Source organism: Diceros bicornis, chromosome 24 (genome assembly GCF_020826845.1).
Source record: "Diceros bicornis minor isolate mBicDic1 chromosome 24, mDicBic1.mat.cur, whole genome shotgun sequence".
In the NCBI taxonomy this organism is placed as follows: Eukaryota; Metazoa; Chordata; class Mammalia; order Perissodactyla; family Rhinocerotidae; genus Diceros; species Diceros bicornis.
In genome coordinates this window covers 14,052,095-14,076,722 of record NC_080763.1, presented here as the reverse complement: position 1 = coordinate 14,076,722, position 24,628 = coordinate 14,052,095, and the positions used below count along the sequence as shown (strand labels likewise).

The window sequence follows — 24,628 nt, the reverse complement described above, 5'->3', positions numbered from 1 at the left end:
ATGGGATTTGTAGTTTTTCTGGCGTTAGCTGGGCCGTCAGTCAAAAGGACAAGAACTACAAGTCTCGGCAGCCCCAGCGTGACGAGCCCGGTCACGTGGAGGGGGCCGACCGGGCGTGCGTGCCGCCGTTGATCCGGTGCTGCAGTGAGGAGGTGGTTCTCGCCCGTGTTGTGTGTGTGTGTGAGTGAGTGAGTGAGTGCGAGAGCGAGTGAGTGAGTGAGTGTGTGTGTGGGGGGACTCGGCTTGTTGTTGTCGGTGACTTCCCCCTCCCCTCCACCCCCCCTTCCCCGCCGTCGCTGCAGTGGCCGCTCCCTGGGCCGTAGGAAATGAGCGATAACGATGACATCGAGGTGGAGAGCGACGTGAGTCCTGGGGCTTCTTCCTTCCCGTGCGGGTTGTCAGGCGGGGACAGCGGCCGGGGCTCTCACCCGGGCGACGGCAGGAGGGGGTTGGGCAGCCGCCGCCTCCTTCCCCTTCCCCGCACCGGGACCGTCTCAGTCGCGCTCCCGGCTCGCTCCTCTCCGGGCTCCTGGCCGCAGCGGCCTTCTGGGACTGGAGGTGGGGAGGGGACACGCGGCCTCTGGGACCCCCAGTTCCCCCCGTGGAGGAGGGTGCTGCGGCCTCCCGCTCCCACCCTATCCCGCCCAAGATCCGGGGGACAGGGACGGGGTGCGCCCGAGATCCCATTGTCCGGATGTTGGGGAAAGGGACGGCGCTCAGGACCTGCTCCCTCAGTCCGCGATCCCCTCCTCCCGTGACCCGCGGATTCTGGGGGCTGAGGGAGGGCGGAGACGGGTTGGGAATGCCCAGATGCCCGGAGCTGGGTCCGAGGGTAGAAGACGTTGCTCTGGACTCCCTCCGGCCCGGGTCGGATCCCGGAAGGAGGGGCGGCGCTCGGGACCCCCCTGCCCTGCTACCGGATCCCGCTGGGGGGATGGGGGCGTGGGGTGGGGAGGGAAGGAGGGGGGGCCGGGCTGACTCCCCACCCGCCGCTTCCTTCGCCGCCGGCATTTTCTTTCTTATTATTCAATGTGAAGTGTAAAAATAACTTCTATATTTTCTATTTTTTTTCTCTCTTATTCCAGGAAGAGCAACCGAGGTTTCAATCTGCGGTACGTCTCCTACTCTCCATTTCATTTTCATTTCCGTTCAGTTCTAGTCCTTTTTGGGGTCAGAGAGAAAAAGAGATCGTTCTATTACTTTTAATATTGTAGTAAACTCTCCTGTTAACCGCTGAGGTGAGGTGGGGCCTTGTTTTGGGGTTCTAGGTGGGGGGAGCGGGTTTGCAAATCTCATAATTCTAGATTCTCAGGTGATAAGTTCCGGTGACTGGAGGTGAGGGAGAGGAGCTGTATGCAAAGAAATGAATCGTTCGGTAGTTTTCCGATGGGGGATCTAGCTGTCACTATATACGTAGGAAATGAGAAATAAAATTAAAGTAAATTGTAGTATTGTATTTCAGGGCAAAGTGGTCAGAAGATTTACTTTGGAACAAGTAGGTTCTAAACTATATCTGCATAGTTGTGTATATCTGCATAGAAGCTGAAGCCACATGCAATAATTATCTTGAACTAAAAATCATGTGACTGCTGTAGACCTATAGAATCTAGCACAACATGGTGGTGTTCTAATACAGAAACTGGCAATGTAGAGGAGCCAGAGGTTGAGTATGAAAGTGTTGCATACAGCTTATTGTGGTCTGACTATATTTGAGTTGAAGAAGTATAAAGAAAATAGAAGAATTGTTGAAGGAAAGTGGCATTGCGGAGATAAGTTTGCTAAAAGGTGATGGTTGAGACCATACAGTGTTATCAGTCATTTCTCAGGGTTTTAGTATTAATGTTCTCAGTAGATGGTTCTATGGATTTAGATAGACACTAATCTCATGTCTTTGGAGTCGGCGACAGTACTGTGGGTGTTCCGTGAATAGATTAGAGAAAGAAAAAAAGAATAGACGCAAAATCAGAATCAGAGAGAGGAAGAGAAATAAGTATATCAGAGTGTCTGATATTTGACAGATGGGAACAGTATGAAGTATATAGAATGGGGGTCAAAAATTCCAGTGCCTGTCGGGGGCCCAGGCAGCGAGATAGTCAGGAATCAAGTAGAGGGCAGAGGTGAGGACTAGGGTACTGGAGAGCACATGCCTTTTCTAAAAAGTCAACCACTGAACTCCAAGGGGTTGTTGTTATGTGGGAGTGAGGGCTCAGTGTTGCCAGATCTTCCTGTTTTTAAAGAAAGATTAGAAATCCAGATTTTTATGTTATATTTTTGATTTTTTAAATGATGTGTGGGATAATCAGGTTGCTTAGGGGCCTGTTAGAATTTGCAGGATGCCACATTGATACCTCTAGTCTAAGAATTTAATTACCACAGGGTAAAAACAAGCCCTCTTACTTGTACCTGCTCTTCATTAGAGCAAGCAAAGATTCTGCAGGTTGTCCAAGCAGAGAGGCATTAAGAAAGATGTTATTTATTGAGAGCTGATGTTTCCATAAAATCCAAGGATCCATTTGTTCCAGGGGTCTTAAAAATTACCCCTGGGTAGTAGTCACTAAAAATATTTTGTTTTATTTCTCCTTGAAATATCATCAGATACTTATATTTAGTTTAGACATGTATTTGAAAATTCAATTCCTTTTTTTCAGTTACTATTATCCTTAATAATGTGAACATAGAGTTTCACGTTTGGGACTCAGTCTATTTAAAACATTTTTTTCCTCCAAGTTTCTAGTTATAAAATCTGCCCCAGGGCTTGATCAGGGTTGGAGGATAGGGATTGGTTAGACTTCTGTTGCAGAATCATTTGAATTGGAATTACCTTGGCTTTCCAGTGAGAGAAAAGTTTTCTTTGTGAAATTTTGGTTTACGGTACTTGAAAGCTTTCTGCTTCTCAAAATAGCCATCTGCATGGGTGTTGATGTAAATTGCTTTATTAAATTATTAAAATGTTCACACTCTCCTAGGATGCTAATCTCATTGTTTTGTATAGATATTTTTAGTTTGGTGTTAAGGTGCCTAGGATTTTTCCCTTTGATTTTGGGGATGGGCAAAGAGAGTGGGTTTGATCCTTTGTTTTTAATTTGACGTCTACTTGCTGAGACTTGTAAATATTATCTGGCACAAGATGATCACAGCAGCATGGAGAGAAGCCCAAATGTGTTATAGAAAAATTTTATAGTATATCAAACAATTATCGTGAACATGTAGAATAAAAAGGATTTCTTTTTTTTTTTCCTCTGTAAATATATCTGTTTACTTCCTGACGTTTAGTACAGATAATAAATATATTTTTTAAAATTTGGGGGGGTACTATTCTTAAGCTTTGCCTTAGTTCAGAAAAAGATGTGGACTGTGAACAACCAAATATTTAGGACTATGGAAAAACTTTTAAACAGTTATTTGGAAAAGGTTCTGTGGGTCCTAATATAAAAAGAAACACTCATTCATATTTTATAATGTCACTACAATAGGTATGGCCTTACTACATGAGAAATGTAGGATACTTAACAAGAACAGAGTTAGGGAGTGAGGCTAACTATAACAGAAAGTGAAACTGATTTGACAAATATTTTTTTCTGTTGCCTCAGTGCAAACGGAAAACAGCTTCTCCAGGAACCAATAAGCTTTGTTAAAGGAAGTAACCCCAAACAATGTTTTTATTACTAAATTCAGTACATCTCAGAATTCCACCAAGTTATCTTATTTTTATTATGTTTTGGAGGGAAAAGATTGCATTTTAAAGATAATTTTCTGGGACAGGTATATTTCATGCGAAGTGATCCTTTTGTTTTATTTCTGTTTGGGAAATTCCTTTTGAAAAGAATGAAAGTATACAAGAAGTGAAGGGTTAGTGTCTTGGTCAGAAAACCCAAGGCCTTTTTCAGCTTCTTATCCTTCATGTCAGCTGAATGTGTTGCAGTTACAGTATACTTGTTAGAGGGTTTAAAAACAGATTTGTGCAAGTCCACTTCTGGACCTTTCTGGTATGAAATATTTTTAACTTCTCAGAGCTCTTTGCTTCTTTAGGAATTGCAGTGTATTCAGAAGGGAATGAGCTTGGTTGCTTTTGAGGTTGGAATTTACTCAGACTACTCTCTGTTTTACCTGGAATTAGTTGTGTGGCAGAAGTGCTGCATGATGAGTATACTTTGTCTGCTTGAAGTATTGACAGTAATGCAGAGATGCCAGGTTTGGTTCCTAAATATGCCTGTTTGTTACAGTAAAGGGTGTTCTTACATTTAAAAGTCTTTTTTCAAAATGCCAGTAGTGGTGAAATAATTGATCAAGGAATCTAACTTGGTTTTTAATTAAAATTTCCTGGCATTCTTACTGACCAAGGCATTCTTACTCTCTTAAATGGCTATAGTGTGATGGCATATTTAGATAATGATGTTCTGAAGTTCTTTTAGGCATCAAATTGATTAAAAAAAAAAACCCTCAAAAGCACATACATTTGTTAGATGTTAGAGATGTATACCAGGCAGTTGGCTTCAAGCAGGAGAGGTGTTGGGAAGTTGAGATTTATATCTTCCTATCAAGACCTTAGTGAGTTTCTCTTCCTAGCTGTCCGTTATTTCATGTTGCAGTTTTCGGGTTGCTTAGAAATTCAGTTTTATTATTCTGTTCGCTTCTCATCTATCAGAAGTGATAAATAGATCTTTTCTGATGAGAATTTTGAGGCTGTGTATTTCCAGTGTTAGTGTTTAATAAGAATAGCTTATTAATCATCATAAGCAACACTATCTTCTCTCTAAAGTGCAACCTTTAAATTTCTTAAAGGCGGTAAATGTGTAGTAGGCAACTCTAATTCCCTATATGCTGAAGATTTTCTTTACTGGAATTGAGAAGATTCCCCTTATAGATGGGGTTAGGTATCAGGTAGCCTGCAAGAAATGGCATTGTTTTGGAGACCCTTGTGCATCCTTGAATAATGGAGCATTTGTTTCCCCATGCTGTTTGCCTACCTAGAGCTTGCAGGAAATAAGGCTGCTGCCTGATGTAATGCCTTGAATGAAGATGCATTCTCTGCAATAAGTTGGAAGGAAATAATTGAAAGAAGTTCTCCTCAATTTTGAACAGATCTCCTTAGCTTGAATGAGCTCCTGCTAGTTTAGCAGCTTCTTGGCTAACGAAATCGTGTTTGCTTTCAACATTTAACAACACTTAAGATACACATGCTTGTTAGTGTCAGAGATGGGCAAATTGTAGGTGAAGATTTTTCTTCTGGCTGCCAGTATGGAAAGTTTGGTGGAAATAAAACTGAGAGGCTGAATAAAAATCTTGGCAGAGATGTCAAAGCTGGAAGCGATTTGGTGCTGGAGTTCCTGTTGAGCATCTGTGGGCCACTCTTCAGGATCGCACAGCCCTTTAGTATTTCTGTTAGCCTGGGATGCCCTGGAAGAAGGATTTTCTGGCAGAAACAGTATATTCAGTGTACTTGAAGAGCAGCAGCATCCAGCCACTCCTCATATAGGATGTATAGGGGGAGGTATCTGGGGGCCTGTTTTACAGCCCAAGAATACCTCTGTTGTCTCCTAGAATTTGTTCGGTACCACTGTTTTTGTTATCAAACATCTTTCTCAGTATAGGCGAGAGAAAGCTGGCTCATCTGAGTTGATCTTTATTTGTTCAAGACACACAATTGTTTGGTCCTTTCCCTTGTGTTTTTTTCCCCGCTAGTTTTGAGTTTGTGGGAGGATCTCAGATGCCTTACACTGGGAGTCTTCACCCAGTTTTTCGTTCTCAACTCTGAAATCTTAGCCCTTTCAAAAAGGGTTGCCAGCAAGTGAAGACAGTTAACAAAGCAATGATAAGCCTGGCCCCTGGCCCTCCATTTGGATGAAGGGGTGTGCAGGGAGCAGCAGTGTTCTCGGGCTGGGTGGATCTGTGGTTTGGAAGTGTTTCCCAAACAGAATTCTCAGCGTTGTGTAAAGGTTTTTCATACGCTCTTTCAAGCCACTAGAGGTATTGTTTAGTTCAGAGTTGCCTGGAATTAGGCATGTTCTGCGTATTTTTAACTTTCTCTTTCAAATGAGGCTTAGGGAGGAGAAAAATACATCGTTGCCATTGTCTCTGAGTGCTTTAAAATTGACTCTGGTTAAGTGTGGCACCTTGGGGATGGATACGGCAGCATGGATTGGTTTAAGATTGCACTCTTCTGCTAGTTAAATTGGGCCTGGAAACACCACAGAAATTCCATCCGCTACTTTGAGAACAACAGTCCCCAGCCAGGCTTTCTACCAGGCAGTGGGCTGCTGCCTTTCCTTGTTGAGCCAACTTCTCAAACTTGGCTGGCTCCCCAGATGAGAAGCCAAGATTTCTGCTGATGGTCCACAGCCAAGTTCACTTGCAGTCTTCTAACCGAAAGACTTGTCCATTTGAGTCCTTTCAGGGCTCAGTGAATGGGAAGGGGGTAGTGCATTGTGGGGATGGTTTTGGTGTTAGATTATCCTTAGCTCCACCCCTCTAGAGCAGGCCCGAGTGAAACCAAGTCCAACTTGATTCTAGTTGTTTGAGATTTGCAGGGCTCTCCCAGAAAGAAAACAGACAATTAGAATTTTATTTGTATCAACAAGAGGGATTGTGGGTAACTCTGGTGTCACTGCTTCTGTGCACAGCTCTTAAGCTGGGAGGAGGGCCAGGAATCAGGGTGATTTAGTAGACAGGAGTATCTTGGGCTGCTGCTGGAGACCAAAGCTGGATGATTAATTTCCATGTAAATAAACCATTTTAGGGAGTGTGTAGCAAACACAGGAGAGGCAGATAGATGCCAAATGCCATCTCAGCCTTCTAAGCTGTTTAGATGTAATCCAGGTTAGAACCCAGCCCAACTTACCTGTGTATATGACTAGAGGGAACAGTAAGCTAGAAAAGGACTAGGTCCTTAAATATGTTTAATTCCTTCAAGCTATCTCATCCTGCTGTTGGAAGGCCTCTGCTGTTTTCTTGCTCTAATGTTGTATGACACAGCAAACCTACCTCTAGCCTCAGGTTATCTGGTGTTCTAAACTTGATCATTCCTTCAGTTTCCCCATAAATTCCACATATCACTAGAGTTCAGCAAACACTCATTTTACAGTGAATTCAGAGTTAACAAGATTCAGAGAGCTTTAAAAGTGCTCCAGGCGTGTGCCCTGAGAATGAATGTGTGCTATGGGGAACCATGGCCATGATGGGAACCATGTATCCGATTTAGCAGAGCTGTAGGTAAGGTGTTGTGCTTGAGAGACCAGGAAGTGACTAAAATTATCACAGCTCCTCCCAGCCTCCTCTTCCTCTGTAATAACTCAGACTTGGGATTAGATAACAGAATTTCAGGTCCTTTCACCCCGCTACTCCTGTTATAGATTTTTGTCTGTACATCTCATCTAGTGCGAGGATTCATTTCAGGCATTCTTATGCTAAGCCAAGTTATTTATTTTTAAAATTCCTGGTGCTCTGTCCAGGTGGATTAAAGCTACCTGAACTTCCCATATAGAGACTTGGTCTTTAGGTTAGCTCAGTGCAACCTTGTGTATTTGGGGTAAATTCTCAGAGTATATTATTTTTCATAATTCCCAAAGTGTAGATGTGGTGGTGTTCTTGCTGTAGGTTGAGTACGCATCTGTGTTCCATTTGGAGGGAGTGCCCCTTTAACGGGGACCTGCTGCAGCTCTCTTTCTGCCTGAAGCTAGGGTATTTTGCCATTCCTTATTTGTTGGCAGTCTTCGTCCCTCTCCAGCTGATTGTTCTTTGTGACTCTGAGCAGGGCAGGATAAAGACTTTTTGGTCCGTGGGTATTTAGATACTGCCAAATAAATGTGACCTGCCACAGGGCCCCAAGGAAATTTATTCAGAGCATGTGAGTGTTAGAAGATTGCCATCTTAAGAACTGCCTTTCTGGCACAGCCTGTGTGAGGGGAAGGCCTTGGCAGAATAGCACCTTGGATCCGCCTTAAAAAACAGGAACTCAGAATGTAGTTGGTGTCAGTGTCAGCTGTTATGATCTCGGATTCATGCCTCTCGGTTTTCTAGAGATTCTGGTTTCTCTTGTATGATTTGATGAGAAGGTCTTAAACTGGTACCTTATAGCAAGCTAGGGACCAGAACAGACTCATGGTGATGGGTTTCACATGGAAAGAAGCACTGCACCAGTGACCTGACTCCTTCCCTGGGCAGCCACTGTGGGGGATCTCTTACAGTGGGGGTGATCACGTCTTAGGAAGGGCCTCAGGGAAAACCCTGGTCACCTCGCAACCAAGGACTGGCAGTTGTTCTGTCACATGAGGAAGTTGCAGGGGAAGACTAATGTTGCAGGACAGTCACACTTTGTCCCCATGAATAACTTTTATTTTACTTATGCATGAGCTGGATGCATCGAGCTACTTTGGATGTTCCTGTCGCAAGCCTTGCTCACCCCTTTCTCCCCCTTTAGCAGAGCCTAACTTTGGAGACTCCTAACTGCCCACCTCGACAAATCCTTCCCCGTGCAATCGCCAGGGACAGCGCTGACAGCATATACTTCCAGGCTGTACCCCACCCACCTGTTCCAAGCAGAAGGAGTGGCATTGCTGATGTGCTCTTTCTCCCGTTTTTCTAGGCTGACAAACGGGCTCATCATAATGCACTGGAACGAAAACGCAGGGACCACATCAAAGACAGCTTTCACAGTCTGCGGGACTCGGTCCCCTCCCTCCAGGGAGAGAAGGTGAGTTGATTAAGAAAGCTGAATGGCCACCACCAACTTGGAACTTGCTATGGGTCTTAGCAGGGCACTTACCCATCTGGAAGGAACTGGAGTCAGGGCTGTTCAGGTGACATGGTTTCCTTAATCTTTGATTCTTTGGGGGAGCCTCACACACCTTACCTGCTCTAGTTTATCCTTAGCAAACAGTGTCAGGTGGAATGGAGCTGCTTGTAAGACATCAGTAGGAATTATCTTTTAAAATTAGTATTATTTGTAATAAATTACTCATTCAGAAATTATTAGAACTGTACATTATAGTATAGAGAGAAGCCCATGGTATTTTGGGAAAACACTAAGGATTCTTGAGGTCAGTGATTCCCTAGACCTCCATGAGAATTTCTTTCATTTGGTTCAAAGTTAGTACTTACTTTAAAAGAAACTTCCCAGGAACGTATGTGAACCGGCCTGGACACCAATGATCTCCTGGTCCCAATGGCTGTTATTTCAGAAGCTCGTAAAGAGCATTTTAAACTCTGAGACAAAAGATGTCAGTAAAGAGACATGTTCCTATGAAATGGAAGGAAAAAATAACTGCTGTGCTCCCTTCTTCCCTGCCCTACTGGTGGCCTTCCAAAAACTAATGTTTTCCCTGGAGAGGTAGGCACCAGCTGTTTCTACATTCGAAAAACCGAGTTGGTAGCTTTGAGTAAAAAGCCTATGGGTTAGGGTCACTCCTTGGAATTTGGAGAAAACATCTGTTTGCACAGTTAGTTCCATCCTTGACACAGAATGTAGCTGGTTGCTTCCTGCAGCAGTTCAGTGGTATAAGTGGCATGGAAGAGGACCTCTTTTTTTGGTTCAATGATCCAGTGTTTAAAGCAGCAGCCATTTTAAGAAAAAGGATTGCTCTCAGCTGTGCTTTGAATAGCTCTCCTGATTCAGCTTTGTGATGAGGGTCCTGTGTTGGTTTGGTTATCCAGAATCAAATGTGGAACCATTATGGTTTCTTTTTGTTTATACTGCTGCTCTGGTAAGTCATGTACTTTATACCTTATCTGAGGTGTGGCTTTCTGTGTCACTGAAGCATGGGGTAGGTCTGACCTTTACGAAAAAAACAAAATAGGCCATGTAAATACCTAGTATTGCAAAACCAGAATTTGCCATGAGTTAAGCCTACTTAGTGTGGACTTGGTTTAATGGCCTTGGATCAAGATACTTACCTAGAATAACAACATTCCTAGACACAACACTGTCTGAGTACCACAGGAAATCTTTACGATGGGGAGAGAGACTCACCCTTTTAGCCAAAGTACACACGTGCAAAGGATTATCTCTTGTGCTTGTCTGAACTGTTGACAGTCAGTGCTTATTCCTGTGCCCTGATCTCCGTTACAGTGGTGAACTGAATGACAGGAGCCACCTTCTCCTAAGTCGCCTCTCCGGGAGTGGCGCTGAGGCGTTGTTTCCCAGAGGTGGTCTGTGGACCACCCACATCAGAATCACGACTGAATCCCCCTTTCTGGAGGCAGGCCTGGGGATATGTATTTATAACAAGCAGTCAGAGGATTCTTAGGCATTCCTAAGTTTGAGAACACTTTGGGAGAGGTGGGTCATAGGAGCTCAGCTATACCTTTTACCTTATCCTGCCTATTTTACATTGCTGTAACTTTCTCCTGTAAGCCCTTAAAATCACATCACCCTAAATCCTGTCGTCCTCTCTCTTCAAGCAAGTTGACGGTTTGAATTTGGTAGCCTTACAAACTGAATAGTTGCTCATTCATTGTGACCCATTCATTTATTCACTCACTCCATTCAACAAATATTTATTGAGGATTTGCTACATGCCAGGCACTGTTCTAGGTACTGGGAATACAGCAGTGAACAAAACAGAAGCAGAAGCTCTTATTCTGGTGAGGAAAAGATAGAAAATAAACTAATAATTAAAAATATGTGTAGTATGTCAGAGAAGTGCTGTGGAGAAAATTAAACAGGGGAGGAAGGGCTGCAGTTTTCATTAGGGCAAATAAGAAAACTCCCTGGCAGGCAGCATTTGAGCAGAGATGTGAAGGAAGTGAAGGAAAGAATGTGTGTCTGCATTCCAGGCAGAGGGAAGGTGAGTGTAGTAGCCCAGAGGCAGGAACCGGGGAGCGTTCCTGGGCCCGCCAAGGAGAACAGAGGCCAGAGTGGCCGGAGTGGAATAAGTGAAGGGACAGTGACAGGAGATGAGGTCAGAGAAGTAGCGAGACTGGGGGAGAGGAGTGGTGGATGAACAGGTTTCGTAGAGCCAGTCAACAGAGCCCCAGTGTGGGAATTGACCAGGTGCCTTTCTGATTTCAGAGTCCTGTCCTGTGTTAGAATCCAAGTAATTCATTTTAGCAGGAATAAAGGAAATGGCTGCTGGCTCTGGTTGAACCCTAACCCCTTCCCCTCTAAATTCCATGCTCTCCGGGTCCTCCTTGTCTGCCAGCACCGTTTCACAGGCGCTGCAGGAGTCTAGCAGAAGACTTCAGTCTCTCAGACTTCCGAGTTCTCACTCAATGTTGCAATTTTTTAAAATGTGGTATTTGAACCAAGGGAAATTGGCTAATTCTTGATTGGGATTGCAGTAATTAAGGTTGTAACATTATGTAAATAATCATGAATTTTACCCTGTGAGTTTTGAGGGGTTAGATCAGATTCTTGAAGGAAAGGTCTCCAGTCTCCTTTGATTTGAGCATCTTTGTGTTCCAGGTGACTTCTCACTCAGTATTTGGATTATCTGTCATACGTGTCTTAAGCCTTTTGTTTTTTAAAGAGAAACTAATACTGATTGAATTGGATCCTAACCAAGAATGGGGGATACTTGTATTAAAAAAATAGCTTTAAATGTGAGACCCAAACTCTATCTATCCTTTGTTTCCTCTAGTTCTAAAGTAAACATAAAGAATGGTCACCTTTTGCTTAAATAAAAAATCAGTAATAACTAACATCTGTATGGCAATGTAAAATTAAATCTGCACAGCAATTCTATGAGATGAGTATTATACTATGTACTGTAATTGGACAGTTACTGTTGCTACCACTCCTACCATCATTACTATGTCAGAGAAGAGGAGACAGGCTCAAGATCAAGATCCCAGTCTACAGCTGGCCAGGGACTAGGACCCAGGACTGCCAGTTGCCAAGTTCTGTCTTTCTACCACACCATAGGGGTAGACAATCAAAGGATATTTTAAAGAACTCTTGCTTAAATACTTATATGTTGTCTTTATATTGAGAGCTTCCCCTGGATAGAGCCAATAATCTTGGCAGTATGTCATACCATGGCTACTACTAAAATACTCTCCCCTAAGGTGGCATATGTAGGTAACACTGACGTGCACAGAGTTGAGGATCATTTAAAGTTTATGAATTTTTCTGAGGCCACATAGCTGCTCTGTGAAATAGACCATTATAGTTGGCAGTCCATTTGGGTTTTGCCGTAGTTCCCAGTGTTTGCAGGTGGACTCTTGAACTCTGTTGTTGGAGTCTTTTGTTTCCCTTGTAGTTTTTTAGCTGGACATGGAGCCCACTAAGAGAGATGGGTTGGAAAAAGAACCGTTAGCCCGTCAACCAGAGTAAGGGAGTAAGAGCAGGAAACAACTGTGGCCCCATCTTTTATAGGAAGACATTACTTTTCTTGAACAGAACTATTCTTTAAGGATCCTAGGTTGGCTACTAGAGAGTGTTGCCCAGTGGCTTGCTGGCATTAGCTCACCCTGTTTATGTGGGGAGCAAGACCTGGTGGCCAGCCCATCAGTTTGCCTTAATGGGGATATAATTCTGCCCTCCCCCCATAGGTTGGCCCCACCACCTGAACCAGAGGGATTATATCCAATCACACTGTCTCCTTAGCATGGTTGACTTTAGTGCTAGAAGGTTCTGTTTCAACATTGCCATTTGTAGCTATACAGTGGTTTATAGACATTTCTCATCTTCTAAGTCTCTTCTTAAATGTCTATCAGACTTAATTGCTCTCTCAGGCAGTTGTGCTCGGATTTCTCCTTTCTGGATGGAGCTGTGTTAAAAAGAGAGAATATAACCTAAAATGAAAATAAAAACAGGGTTTCTTCTAGTCAGCATTAAGTTTAGAATTCCTTCATTTTGGGGGAGAACATGAGGGCAGTGCCTCTGTCAGCTCCTGTCACAGACCCTGGCACGTGCTAGGTTCCCAGGATGTAGCTGTGGGGTCAGAGCGCCAGAGGAAACAGCGCGCTTGCTCAGCCCTTTAAAGAAAACAGCAACAGCCGACATGGTTGTGCTCACCTGTTTAATTAAGACCCGTGTGAGTGTGGTGGAGGTTTAAAAGGTATAATAGATGGTGTCTACTCTTGAGGGTCTTACTCTCTTGTTGGGAGAGAGGATTACACCTAACAATTAACAATAATAAGATAACATGCGGAGCATCAAATCAGAGGTTAAAACACTGAGCTACTGTATTTCATCTCCATTAAAGCCTGGTTTCCTTAACAGGTAGATGTTGACATTGAATAGCAGGGAATGTAACACTTCTTATGGCTGAAGGTCAGTCTCCCTGTTAAACCTACTTGGCACTGTGACCAGGGCACTTAGCCCAGTTTTAATTGTACATATATTGGTGTGGTTACTTGATGACTCTCTGCCCATCCCCCGCACCGCACCATAATAAGTACCATGAAGGCAGGGAAAACATAATTTGGTCATATTTCTTCCTTCAGTACCTGGCACACAGTAGGTTTATTAACTGAAGGAAGACAGCCCCCTGTCCACCCTGGTCACATTACACTGGGAGAGGCTCATTTTGGTGGACGCCTTCTAAGGCAGGCGGTTCACTCAGCAGCACTCCTTCTACATCATGTCTGGGCTGCTGGAGGGATTATCTTTTAAATGAAATGTAAACCACAGCACTACCTATTTCACCTCATTACTCATTAAGCTTATTACCTGGCCAGATTCCAACTTGAGCAATTATTTTCTTCTTAAATTTTCTACATCTTAAATTGTTGTCTGTAGTTACCCAAGTCTCCCTTAAGCTCTGGGCTCAGCAACTGTAAATGTATTGATTTATCCAGTTCTTTGTAAACTGTATTTATGTGCTGCCAAAAACCTCCAAGGGCCTTTCAGTGCTCATCAGGGTAAGGGCTGGCATTCTGTGTTCTCTAAATAAGGTACCCAACTTGCCCTCCTGCTTTTTCTCCTCCTTCCCTTATTGTGGAGGGGTGTACACCTTCCTCTGTTTCCCCAGGAACGTCATTCTCAGTTTATCTGAGTTCTTTCCTTTCCTCAAGGTCCAACTCCAGCCTCACCTCCCAAGTGTTGTCGGGGTTTCACAGTGAAGAGACCCACTCACAAGGGCTCCACAGCCTGTGCCCTCTTGTGTGCCTTCATGTGTTTCTCCCCGCCTGGGCCTCCCCTGCCAGTCTCCACCTCCTGCCTTCAAGACCCATATCGAATACTTCACCACCCTGAGAACCCTGTGCTATCACTCTCCCTTTAACCTCTGTGGCCCTTTGTGGGGCCTCTTCTGTGTCTGCCTTCTTCCTGTGACGATCTTATTACCTAACTAAAGGGTGCGCTCTTTGAGGGCAGAAGCCTTGTTCATCCTTCTGAGAGTCTCCACAGTGCCCGGTCGGGGAGGCTCACTCCTGGGGAGAGGATGAGGGAGCAGGAGACTGCCTGATGCTATTGCACTTGACATTTGGAGGGATAGGGATTGGTTACTAGGCCTTCCCTTTAGCATTTCTTTTTCTTTTTTTCCTCTACTCTAGCAAAGTTGCAAAAACTTGAGAAAAATAGGAAGAAGGAAAAACAGCCCCCTCTTCCTCTAACACAACTACAACCTTTCCTTTATTCTAAGATTCTAAGACAAGCACTGCCTGATAGAAGTTTAATGTGGGCTACAAATACATTTTAAATATAATTTAAATACGATTAAATTTTCTAGTTGACAAGGTAATAAAGTAAAATAACAGGTGAAATTAATTTTAGTAATATATTTTATATAACCTAATATGCAAAAATAAGGATGACCTCAATATGTAATCAATATATTAAAAATTACTAATGAGATATTTTATGTTATTTTCTTGCACTATCTTAAAAATCCGATGTGAGGGGCCGACCCAGTGGCGTAGCAGTTAAGTTTGTGCACTCTGCTTCGATGGCCCAGTTAGCAGGTTCGGATCCCAGGCGCGGGCCTACGCACCACATATCAAGCCATGCTGTGGCGGTGTCCCATATAAAGTAGAGGATGATGGGCATGGATGTGAGCCCAGAGCCAATCTTCCTCAGCAAAAAGAGGATGATTGGCGACGGATGTTAGCTCAAGGCTAATCTTCCTCAAAAAAACAATCTGATGTGTATTTTTTACTTACGAGCACATCTCAGTTCAGACTAGTCACATTTCAAGGGCTTATTAGCTGCCTGTTGCTAGTAGCTATTGTATTGGACAGTGCAGTTCAAAGATAAACAGTACTCTTCCCCACCCCACACCGCATTTTAATATGACTGAAATTGGGTGCCTTAAGGTGGATGTCAAAAGAAACTTGCTTCCTTTTTTCTCCCCCAAAAAGCTGCTGGTATTAAATCTGTGGGTTTATTGTTAGAGTCTAAGAAACAAGGAAATGATGGTATTATCAATCTGTGTATTCCATTCTGGTCTCTTCATATGCATGCTTTACATGGGTAAAATGTTATAGCTTGCTGTTTTCACATAACATGCTTTTTTCTTAAGTGATAGCATGTTCGTATGTAGTCATTAGGCATGTTTCTGTTTCTGTTGGCGATTTAAGTTGCTTCCAGTTTTTTAATTTTATGAATAATGTAGAGATGACCATCTTGGTGTATGTGGCTGTTTCCATAGAATAGATTGCAGAAGTTGGATTGCTGGGTCTAGGGGTAAGAACATCTGTCTTTTTTGCTGTGTGTTGCCAAAATGCTTTCCAGGATTGTTTTCATGTCTTCTTTCTTTCATTTCTTACTTTTTCAAGCAAATTCTAAAGACTAGTCTTTGTTTTCCGAGGGGGTGACTAATTTAGTAGGCAAGAGGTAGTAGTTAATTTTGTATTTTGTTCATTACCTGTGAGAGTAAATCCTTTTCCACGTGTTTATTTACTAGTTGTATTTCCTCTTCGGGGAACTGTGTGCTCCTGTCCGTCATGGTCAGAGTTTGATGGGGAAGTGTCACACCTTCATTTCAAACTACCAAGGGGACAAGGAAAAAGAATACAAGGTTTGAAACATGATTTGTGTTGACCCTTAAACAAATGTCTGACTCCTGGCTTTAACTAAGCCCCTTAAAGGGCACGCTGGCTCTGCCTTCCCCTAGTAATCGACAAGACTGTCCTTTAGGCTGAGGACGGCCTGGCAGCAGGAGGCCTGGCCACGTGGCTGTGCTGGCTCTCACCCGAGAGCCTTCCAGCCTCCCTTGTTGACATTGAGGAGGCTTCCATTTTGGAACGAACTAGTTTACTGCAGACCCAGATTTATTGTGCAAATTTTTTAATTTTTGTTTTCGGAAGATGGCTTATTCAGATGCAGATGTACACTGGCTTTGCCCTAGTTTCCCTTTACCTTAATATGTGTGAAAGCATATGCAGGCTTCAGAAAATAATGGTTTTATTTTCTTTAAAATGACTAGTACAAAATAAAACAGATGTTGGTTGGTGAATCAGGCAGTAGTTCTTTTTTCCTTTCCCAGGATATGGCATTTTGGTTCTTGGGGGGAACAAGGCAGCTGTAACATCAGCCTGGTGGGGTCTGATTTTGAGAATGAGGATGAAAAGTGATAAATGCAGCTAAGATAATTGTTTCTCAAGTCAGCGTTAGGCCCCTAGGGAAGGGCAGTGGTGATCCTAATGGTAGCAGTCTAGTACTACTGTTCTCTTCCTTACCTCTCCCTCTGCTCTCTAAAACAACTTGGATTTTTACACAGATCCAGGTTACCATAATAAAATTAACCACTCCAGAAGTGTGTGAACTCTTGCCTTATATGAAAAATTTTGAGAACCACTCCCTTAAACGAGGTTGAGTAACCTTGGACGTCATCCTGAGCATCAGTGTTAACTACTTTAAGAATCATTGGGGCCTTAAAAAGGTATTAATTAGAATCAGGCTCTTAGGTTTGAAGCCTTTCGTGAAATATGTAGTCGATTCTTGCCATAACATAAGGAGGGTGCACTGTGTTCCCAAGCTGAGTTCTGTTCAAGTGGGTGCCTCTGGAGGCTGGGTTGACCCTTTCCTGTGTCTCCGTGCTGCTGTGGGCAGGGATGCAGACGGCATGAACAGGAGGAGGGCGGGAGCCTGCTGCCACACCGGGTCTTCTCCACTGTCCGTTTTGGTTTTACCCTTCTTTGGTAATGAAGCCAGCAGTGCTGTGGGGACCTGGCATCTCCGCTCTCCCAGGCCAGGTTACTCAGTTCTCTCAAGCCATCTTGCATCTTTAGGCCTTTCCTCTCTGTTTGCTTCTCTGCTAGAAGCCTATTCAGTTTTCACCTGTCTTTTAAAAGAAAAACAGTCTTCCTTCAGTGCTGCTATTATTACAAGCTCCATTTTTTTTGTTTTTCCGTTTCTTGCTAATTGTAAAAACTAGTCTTCATCTTTGCTTCAGCTCACTCCTGCACCCATTACCTGTGCAGAGATGATTTGCCTAACCTCTCACTTCTCTAAGAAAACCACCCTCACCAGGGGCTTCGTTGATGTCCTTGTAGACGGATCAGGTGACTCTTGCATAGTCCTCCTCCTCCTGCTCAAACTCGCCCTGCATGACAGCACTGTCCCTGCAATTCTGTTGCTCTTTTTTATTAGTTCACAGCCTCCTCTGTGTTCCCAAAATATGGGTGTCATGGAGGCCTGGGTTCAAATCCTGACTACACTGCCTACTAGTTATCTAGCATTAGGCAGGTAACAGCTCTGTGCCTCAGTTTCCTCATTTATAAAATAGGGGAAATAATAGAGCAGAAGGTTGTGTGAGGATTCCTGGCATTTGGTAAATAGTCAGTGTTAGCTGCTGCGATTCTCGTCATCATCATTTGTTCTGCTCTGTGCAACCATGGCTTTGGAACAAGATCTGGCAAGGCTGTCCAGTGTTCTTTTGCATGGCTCCCAGAGGTGAAAGGGAGGCCTGAGGAGCCACCTCGCATCAATTCACACTGCTTTGTAGGACACCCAGTGCCTCTTCAGTCCCCTCAGCCACAGTCTGTCCTGTCTCGGGGCTATGTCCAAACCACTGAAGGGATGTCTTTCTGCTTGAAAAGTCACAATCAGAATTAGTGCCTTCTAATTGCAAAAACTAGCAGGGAAAAAAAATTAACTCAGGTCCTTACTGGGTACCCAAAGGTAATAGTCAGTCTATGGACACATTGACTTACCAAGTTCTCTCTGCTCAGTCACACTCACTCAAAGATTGCTGACTCAGTCAACTGAGCACATTTCAGAAAACAGAAACTGAAAGCCCAGGGCCGTTCCAGGGTCCATGCCATAAAGCCCAGGGTTCTTGCTGGCTTCGTGTTTACTGTTCACATAATATAAACTCATCAAGGGAAGGAAGGACCTGCCCACACCTTAACCCTGTGGCTGATCACATGATCTGGTATGGTTTGGAAAGCTGGGAGGAGAGGATTTTAGATGAGTCTAACATTTTCTAGCTTTACCCTTTTTCTTTTTCTCCCCTGGACTAGATGCACATGTAAGTTTTGGGGAATTCTGTATTTTGTACTTTAAATATTTTCTTGTTAGATTTTACTTCTTTGAGTACCTTGGGAAGGGCAAAATAAAGTTAATTGAACCATTCTTTTGGACTTGCTAAGGGGTCAGGGGCCCCTAGAGTTGCCTGGGATGCTTCTGCTTTTGGCGGCGGATGGAGGAGGGGTGTGCTTAGCGTTCTCTGGGCCTCGTGCTGGGTTTATAGCAATCTAGCCTTTGGGGACCTCTTGTTCCCAAGGCACTCCGTGTTCTAAGTATCCATGAATTTTTTTTCATCTGAAAACTGCCCTGTAATGGAAACTTCCATCACTCACAGGATCTTTTTCTCTCTTTGGTATGTTGTGCTATGCTTACTGCTCACTTTCACTTCGTGGTTTCATGTGTCAATATGTGAAGGAGAAACTGGTAGCACGCAGGCTGCTGCTCAGTCTGGTCATTCATTGAACGTTATCACCAAACATTTGCAAATGCTGCCTTTCAGAGATTTTTCTTTTTTTCCCTTGTCTCAGATGCAAATGAGTAGTCAAATAAGAGCTAATGTTGCTTTCTGGGAACTGTTAGTTGAAAAAATAGGCAAATTTAAAGAACAACTGGGATGTAAAGTACATAGCAATTAGATCAGTGATGGTGTTCATAAAATTTGGAGGGCTGAGTGGGGTCTGAGAATTTCTAGTCAGATAAGGAATAGCCATGGAGAGAAATACTGTGTCTGCAGTCACAGAGCCTGTTAATGACAGAGCCTAGAATGCACCTGCCTCCTGGATTCATAAACTCTTCCTCACCACTCTGCCACCTGTTCTGCAGTACTTTATTTTTAATCCCATCTCTAGCGTCCAGAGAGGTAGGGTATTCTAATTAGTCCCTTCTAATTATGTGCCTTTTTTTTTTTTTTTTTTCATTTTATCACCTAATAATTAGACCCTAATAAGTCCCTCTGGCAGAATTGGAAATGGTGTCTGAAGTGGCCTTGCAACCAGAGTTGCAAGCCCCCATTGCTAAGTACTCTCATTCTTCCTTTATAAGCTGACTCACTCAACTAAAGAAATACACTTGGCTCTGTCCCCACCCTCATGGCCTTGCCTTTGCTATTCTCCCGGCCCACAGGGACCCTTTCCCACGAATTTCACCTCCCTCTAACCCAGGGCTCACTATTTCAGATGGCAGCGTGTGTGTGTGTGTGTGTGTGTGTGTGTGTATTGTATGTGCAGAGCCAAGGCCACTGCCTGCCACACAGTAGGTAATCGCCCCAGCCAGAAGCCATCTTTCCTGTGGCCTTTCTAATCTGTACTACTCAAGTTACACTTGTCAGTACTGCCCTGTGATTTGTCTGTGTATAGATATATTTATCTCCTCGACTAGATAGTAAGTTAGCTTCTGGGCAAAAGAAGCCATGACTAATACATTTTGTTTCCCCACAGTGTCTGCTCGGTACCTTTCACATAATTCACACCAGATAAAAATGGTTGAATACAAACAATTTCCTTTTGAGGAAATTACCTTAAGGGTGCTATAAGAGGAAAGCCTGGAAATTCTAGTAATTGTGAGGACCCAGGCCTTGCAAACCTCTTTGATACCCAGCCCAGCCTGAGGTCTGTAAATTGAGATTGTCAGGATTTAGTACAAGTGGATTTAGTTTTGCTGGCCTGAGTGTGGCTTTTTCTTTGTCTTTTTCCACTTGCTGTGTTCTGGTTGTTTAGGACCTTCTGGGGTTGTAATACAGAATTGTTGAGTACTGCCCTGCCCTGAGTAAGAAGCTTTGCTATTGCTGAGGAGCCTCAGTGACATGAGTGCCACACTTCAGCTACTAGACGACCCTGCTTTGGGCTTCATTTCTCTTGGCTTTGTACCATTCTACCAATTCGGCTGGTTGGCTGCCTGGCCATGAGTAATTCTGGCCTTGTTTGCAGCCTGAAGGGAATCTTCGAGGCAAGTTTGACCTCCAGAGTAACCTGACATCCATTTATTAACTTTGTTCCTCTGACGGGGCAGTGCCAAGGCTACCCACGGTAGAGGTGTGGTTGCTTCCTGAAATGACCCAATCTCATGCCCTTCCTGTGTTGACATCAAGCTCTGACAGCTTTCACGAAAGTCTCTTCAGCCAGGAAGGTTGAAATAGTGACAAAGCAGCATGGCTCTGTTGGAAATAGTTAACACCAGTCGGCGGGTTTGGCTGAAATTTGGGACCTTGATGAACAACTTTGTCCCCACTCCCTTCCTGAGCCTGCTCCAACCAAGATCTTACTCTCATCTTTCTGGACCAGCTCCCTGTAGTCAGGTCCCAGCAGAGAGTGAGTGGCCTAAGCTCTCAGTTAAATAGTATTTTAATGTTTTCAGACATAGCCAGGCTGAAGACTTGAAAGCAACCTAAAGAACCAAAAAGGGGTGGGAGGAGTTCAAGTTCAGGAGTCAGACGGACCCGAGTTTGAATCCAGGCTCCACTGCTGTCTAGCTGGTGATTTTGAATAAATCATGGAACTCTCAGCCTCGGGTTCCTAGTGGAGCTTCCTCTCTCAGAGAGTGCTGGTGAAGTAAGCTGTGTAAAGCCCTCGGTGGCTTGACCAGCACAAAGAAGGCTCTCCATAGCAATTACTCTGTTTCCTCAGCCTCGTCCCGCCTCACCCTCCTGCTTCCATTCCCCTTGCTGCTGCTGCAGAAAGGCATGGTTTCCTCACTGCTTGGACTAGGTCTTTATTTTATCCCCTTTGCTTTTTCTCATATTGCAACAGGCATCCCGGGCCCAAATCCTAGACAAAGCCACAGAGTATATCCAGTATATGCGAAGGAAAAACCACACACACCAGCAAGATATTGATGACCTCAAGCGGCAGAATGCTCTTCTGGAGCAGCAAGGTGAGCACCCGAGCTCGTGGGGCAGCTGGCCCTGCTGTGCTCCAGCCAGGTCAGGGCTTCGCACCTGGGCCTACAGAGTCAGAACCAGTTACGGAGTGTGTGCTCGTAAGCAGCTGTGCCCTGCCTTTTGGGCCTGAGTAGTTGAGTGTTAGAGCCATCCTGAGGAAGGACTTGTGCCGCCAGTGAGGGAACAGTGGAGTCTAGGGGTTGGACATCTGGAGGCTTTTTTCTGACCTGATCTCTCCCCTTCTTGGGGCTCAGGTGCTCTGCCTGTGGTAGGGGTCACACCTGGCATCAGGTGTCTCAAAAGAGCTATGAGGTCCTTGGATTGGAGTGTGCTGTGTAAGTACCAGAAACTCCAGGTGTTCAGGGACAGTGAGCCCTTCCTCTTGTCAACGGTAGTCCAATCAGGGCAGCCTATGGGCCAGGCCCATGCTGTTCTCCAATGCTCACACCCGCCTTTTCCTACAACCACAGGGGAAAGCGAGAGCTGATCAAGTTCTTTGTTCCTGGGGAATTCACTTCTCTTCCTCCCTCATGGAAGATGCAAGTAAAAGGAAATGCAAGTAACCACCTGGGCTAGTACACCTCCAATAAAATAAAATAAAATAAAATGAATGGGTTGACCTTCCAGGCTCAAGATGAGCTGAACCGAGGGATGGGCAGCGGGAGGCGGCAGCGGGTTGGTTACTGGGCCGAGTAGCCTGCATGTAGGGGCTGTGTGTCAGAAGGCCCAGGTATTCTGTGTGTATTGGTGACTTGCTTCCGAGTGTCCAGCTTGTCTTTCCAAGTGGATCTTGTACGTGAGAGCTAAGCCAAAACATTTCTTTGGCTGATACATCTTATATCATTCTTTGGTGCTGTTGTGTGGCCTTCATACCCTTGTGGAGCCTGGCATTGCTGGGCCACCTTCTCCTCTGTCATTGCACTGCTGGGTCCCACGGGGAGCTCATGTTCCTGTCTCTACACTGGGCTTCCATGGCAGGACGGTGACATCACAAGCCTTCTCTTTAGGGTTGGGTGGCATTGCAGAGTGGCTGGCCATGTCTACTGGGCCCCCAGGTCTGCCTGGGGAAGGAAGAGGGAAATAAAGTATGTGGGTGGAACAGCCACCAGAAGGGAGTTACTTCTGAGCCCCCCTGAGCCCCGGGGGCCAGCAAGCCCTTCGGAAGAACAGGCTGGACTCTGAGCTGAGACTCGGTCACTCCCCTAGTCTTCAGAAGGCCGTAACCCGCTTGCTTGGTTGCCTTGCAGTCCGTGCACTGGAGAAGGCGAGGTCGAGTGCCCAACTGCAGACCAACTACTCCACCTCAGAGAACAGCCTCTACACCAACGCCAAGGGCAGCACCATCTCTGCCTTCGATGGGGGCTCGGACTCCAGCTCGGAGTCGGAGCCTGAAGAGCCCCAAAGCAGGAAGAAGGTCCGGATGGAGGCCAGCTAAGCTCCGCGGGGCAGGCCAGCAATAAAAACTGTCTGTCTCCTCCGTCGTCTCATCCTCCTTTCAGTTCATCTTAGAACCCTCAGAACCATTTAAGAGACTTTATTTTTTTCTCTCTCTCTTTTTTTTTTATCTTATTTTTACGTAGAAGCTCTTGGACAACAGCTCTCGTTCTCCTTCCCCATTTCCACATTTTTTTTTTTTTTTTTTTTTAACATTTCCCTTCAGGAATTCCCTGTCCCCACCAGGAATTTTTAAACCAAAACACCCCAACTTGGCAGCTTTTTCTCTGGAGGACAGACGGCCGGCCGGACCTCTGAGCACACGGTGTCCTGACCGCCCACCAGCTCTTCCAGCCCTGCCGGGCACATGCCCGGAGGACTCCTGCCCCTCCCAGGCCTCTCCTCCCGGGCCACCCTCACCTCTGTCTCATAGACTTTGTGAATCTGTGAACTGCTCTACTTTGAGAAGATGACCAGTTTGGAGTGATCAGAATTACCCTTCCTTCTTTTTAAGGATGTTTTTTTTTTAAGTCTAAAAAGCTAATTATTGCTCCTATTGAAAGACCAGATCCGTGAAGAAGTTTGTGGTATAAAAGGCAGTGGGGACAGATTTGCAGCACAGAGTCTTTGGCCTGCTTCACTCCTGCTTCTGTCAGCCAGCCTTAGGGAAGGCCGCGTGACACTCGAGTGGGATGTGGGGGGACGGCAGCATTGAAGTGGTAGCCACCAGGGGTGGTGGGGTGGGACAAGGAGGGAGGATCGGGTCGGGTAGAGGTTTTGTATCGAGGGCCAGTGATGATGTTTTGATATTTATTTCCTGCTACTGAAATTTGAATCTGAGTGAATTGTCCCTATTTCTGATGATGTCGGTATTGCAAAGCGACAGATTCATCAAGTAATGATCAAATCTTCCTTTCTTTCCGTGTGTATTTCTAAGAAATAGAGCCAACTGATTTTGTATGTAAATACCAAGAGCGATTTACCTGGTACTAAACCCGCACCCCCGTGCGGCCCCTTCCCCGCCCGCCCCGCTCCCTTACCGACTGTGTCCCCATTGTGTGATCCAGCCCTGGTGCTGGCTGCAGTCAGCAGATCCCAGTGAAGGGTTTTGTATGTTTAGGCCTCATTTCTTTGTCTTTTTCCTACTCCGTTCCCGGCATTTGCTGATTTCTAGTGTATACTCTGTAGTCTCAGTCCGTGTTTGATTCCATTCCATGGAAATAAAAAGTATGTTGTACATACTGCTGAAGAATTGTCTTGCAAGTTAAGGCTTCCCCCTTTACTATAAGACTATAAATAAAAACTTATTTTATCCTTCTTGGTGGTGGTGTCTTCTTGTTCTTACACAGGCCAAATGCTTGGGGGAGAGCCCTCTGGAGGCCACTGGGCCTGTGTGGAAGCCCGAGACAGGAGCAGAGGTTGCTTATGTGGGCTTGGAGAACCAGGAGCGACCATAAGCCAGAGCTGTTCCTCTTTTGTTCTACGGGCTCAGCTCAGCCTAGGCAGGGCAGGGGATGGATAAAGCGGTGGCAGTGACTTTACTTATTGGATAGAAGCTTTTAAAGTTCTAACAGGGATGAAGTTCTCTGGGGCAACATTTCTAGAATCCAGTTCCTGCTAAATAAATGACCCTTGGGGAATTGGTAGCCCAGAGCTGTGGGTGTGGTTGTGGGTTTCTCCTGGTAATGAATGCCCAGCTCAGAGGTGACTGGTGTTCTCTAGGACCTTTCAGTTTCTAAGAGGAGGCAGCAGAGCTGCCAAGGGCTGGAAGTAAAGGAGGCTTCAACAGCATCAAGTTAACTGTACCCAGACTAGGGACCAGTACCAGCCGGAACTTGTTTGACCTTGAAGAGGCTTTATGGCCAGAACAAAGCTCAACTTTGGTTTTCCTGTCTTGCTGACAGGAAATATTGCTGTTCCTAGACCAAGGGAGGGAGTGAAGTCAAGTCAGTTCTTTGATTTGTCACTCA

At 44.9% G+C, this 24,628-nt stretch overlaps 1 protein-coding gene across 5 annotated transcripts; it reads left to right on the top strand.

Annotated features, from left to right (window-relative positions):
* The first annotated feature begins 124 nt into the window (after positions 1 to 124).
* Positions 125 to 23,975, top strand: MAX (MYC associated factor X). 5 transcript variants are annotated; one of them, XM_058567132.1, is made up of 6 exons: positions 125 to 362; positions 1,086 to 1,112; positions 8,582 to 8,689; positions 15,783 to 15,896; positions 21,094 to 21,217; positions 22,472 to 23,975. In XM_058567132.1, the coding sequence occupies exons 1-6, from the start codon at positions 327 to 329 to the stop codon at positions 22,657 to 22,659; spliced, it is 597 nt and encodes a 198-aa protein (XP_058423115.1). In that variant the 5' UTR covers positions 125 to 326; the 3' UTR covers positions 22,660 to 23,975. The 5 variants fall into 5 exon arrangements, with proteins under 5 accessions (XP_058423115.1, XP_058423116.1, XP_058423117.1 ...); XM_058567133.1 differs by lacking the exon at positions 1,086 to 1,112 and having other exon boundaries at positions 127 to 362; XM_058567134.1 differs by lacking the exon at positions 15,783 to 15,896 and having other exon boundaries at positions 134 to 362.
* Positions 23,976 to 24,628: the final 653 nt, after the last annotated feature.

What these genes read in the sequence shown, in the direction of transcription:
- MAX (XM_058567132.1), top strand. Translation starts at nt 327, where the DNA reads ATGAGCGATAACGATGACATCGAGGTGGAGAGCGAC. An exon ending in AACCGAGGTTTCAATCTGCG is followed by an intron (nt 1,113 to 8,581) that starts GTACGTCTCCTA and finishes CCGTTTTTCTAG; the next exon opens with GCTGACAAACGGGCTCATCA. An exon ending in CCTCCCTCCAGGGAGAGAAG is followed by an intron (nt 8,690 to 15,782) that starts GTGAGTTGATTA and finishes TTTATTTACTAG; the next exon opens with TTGTATTTCCTCTTCGGGGA.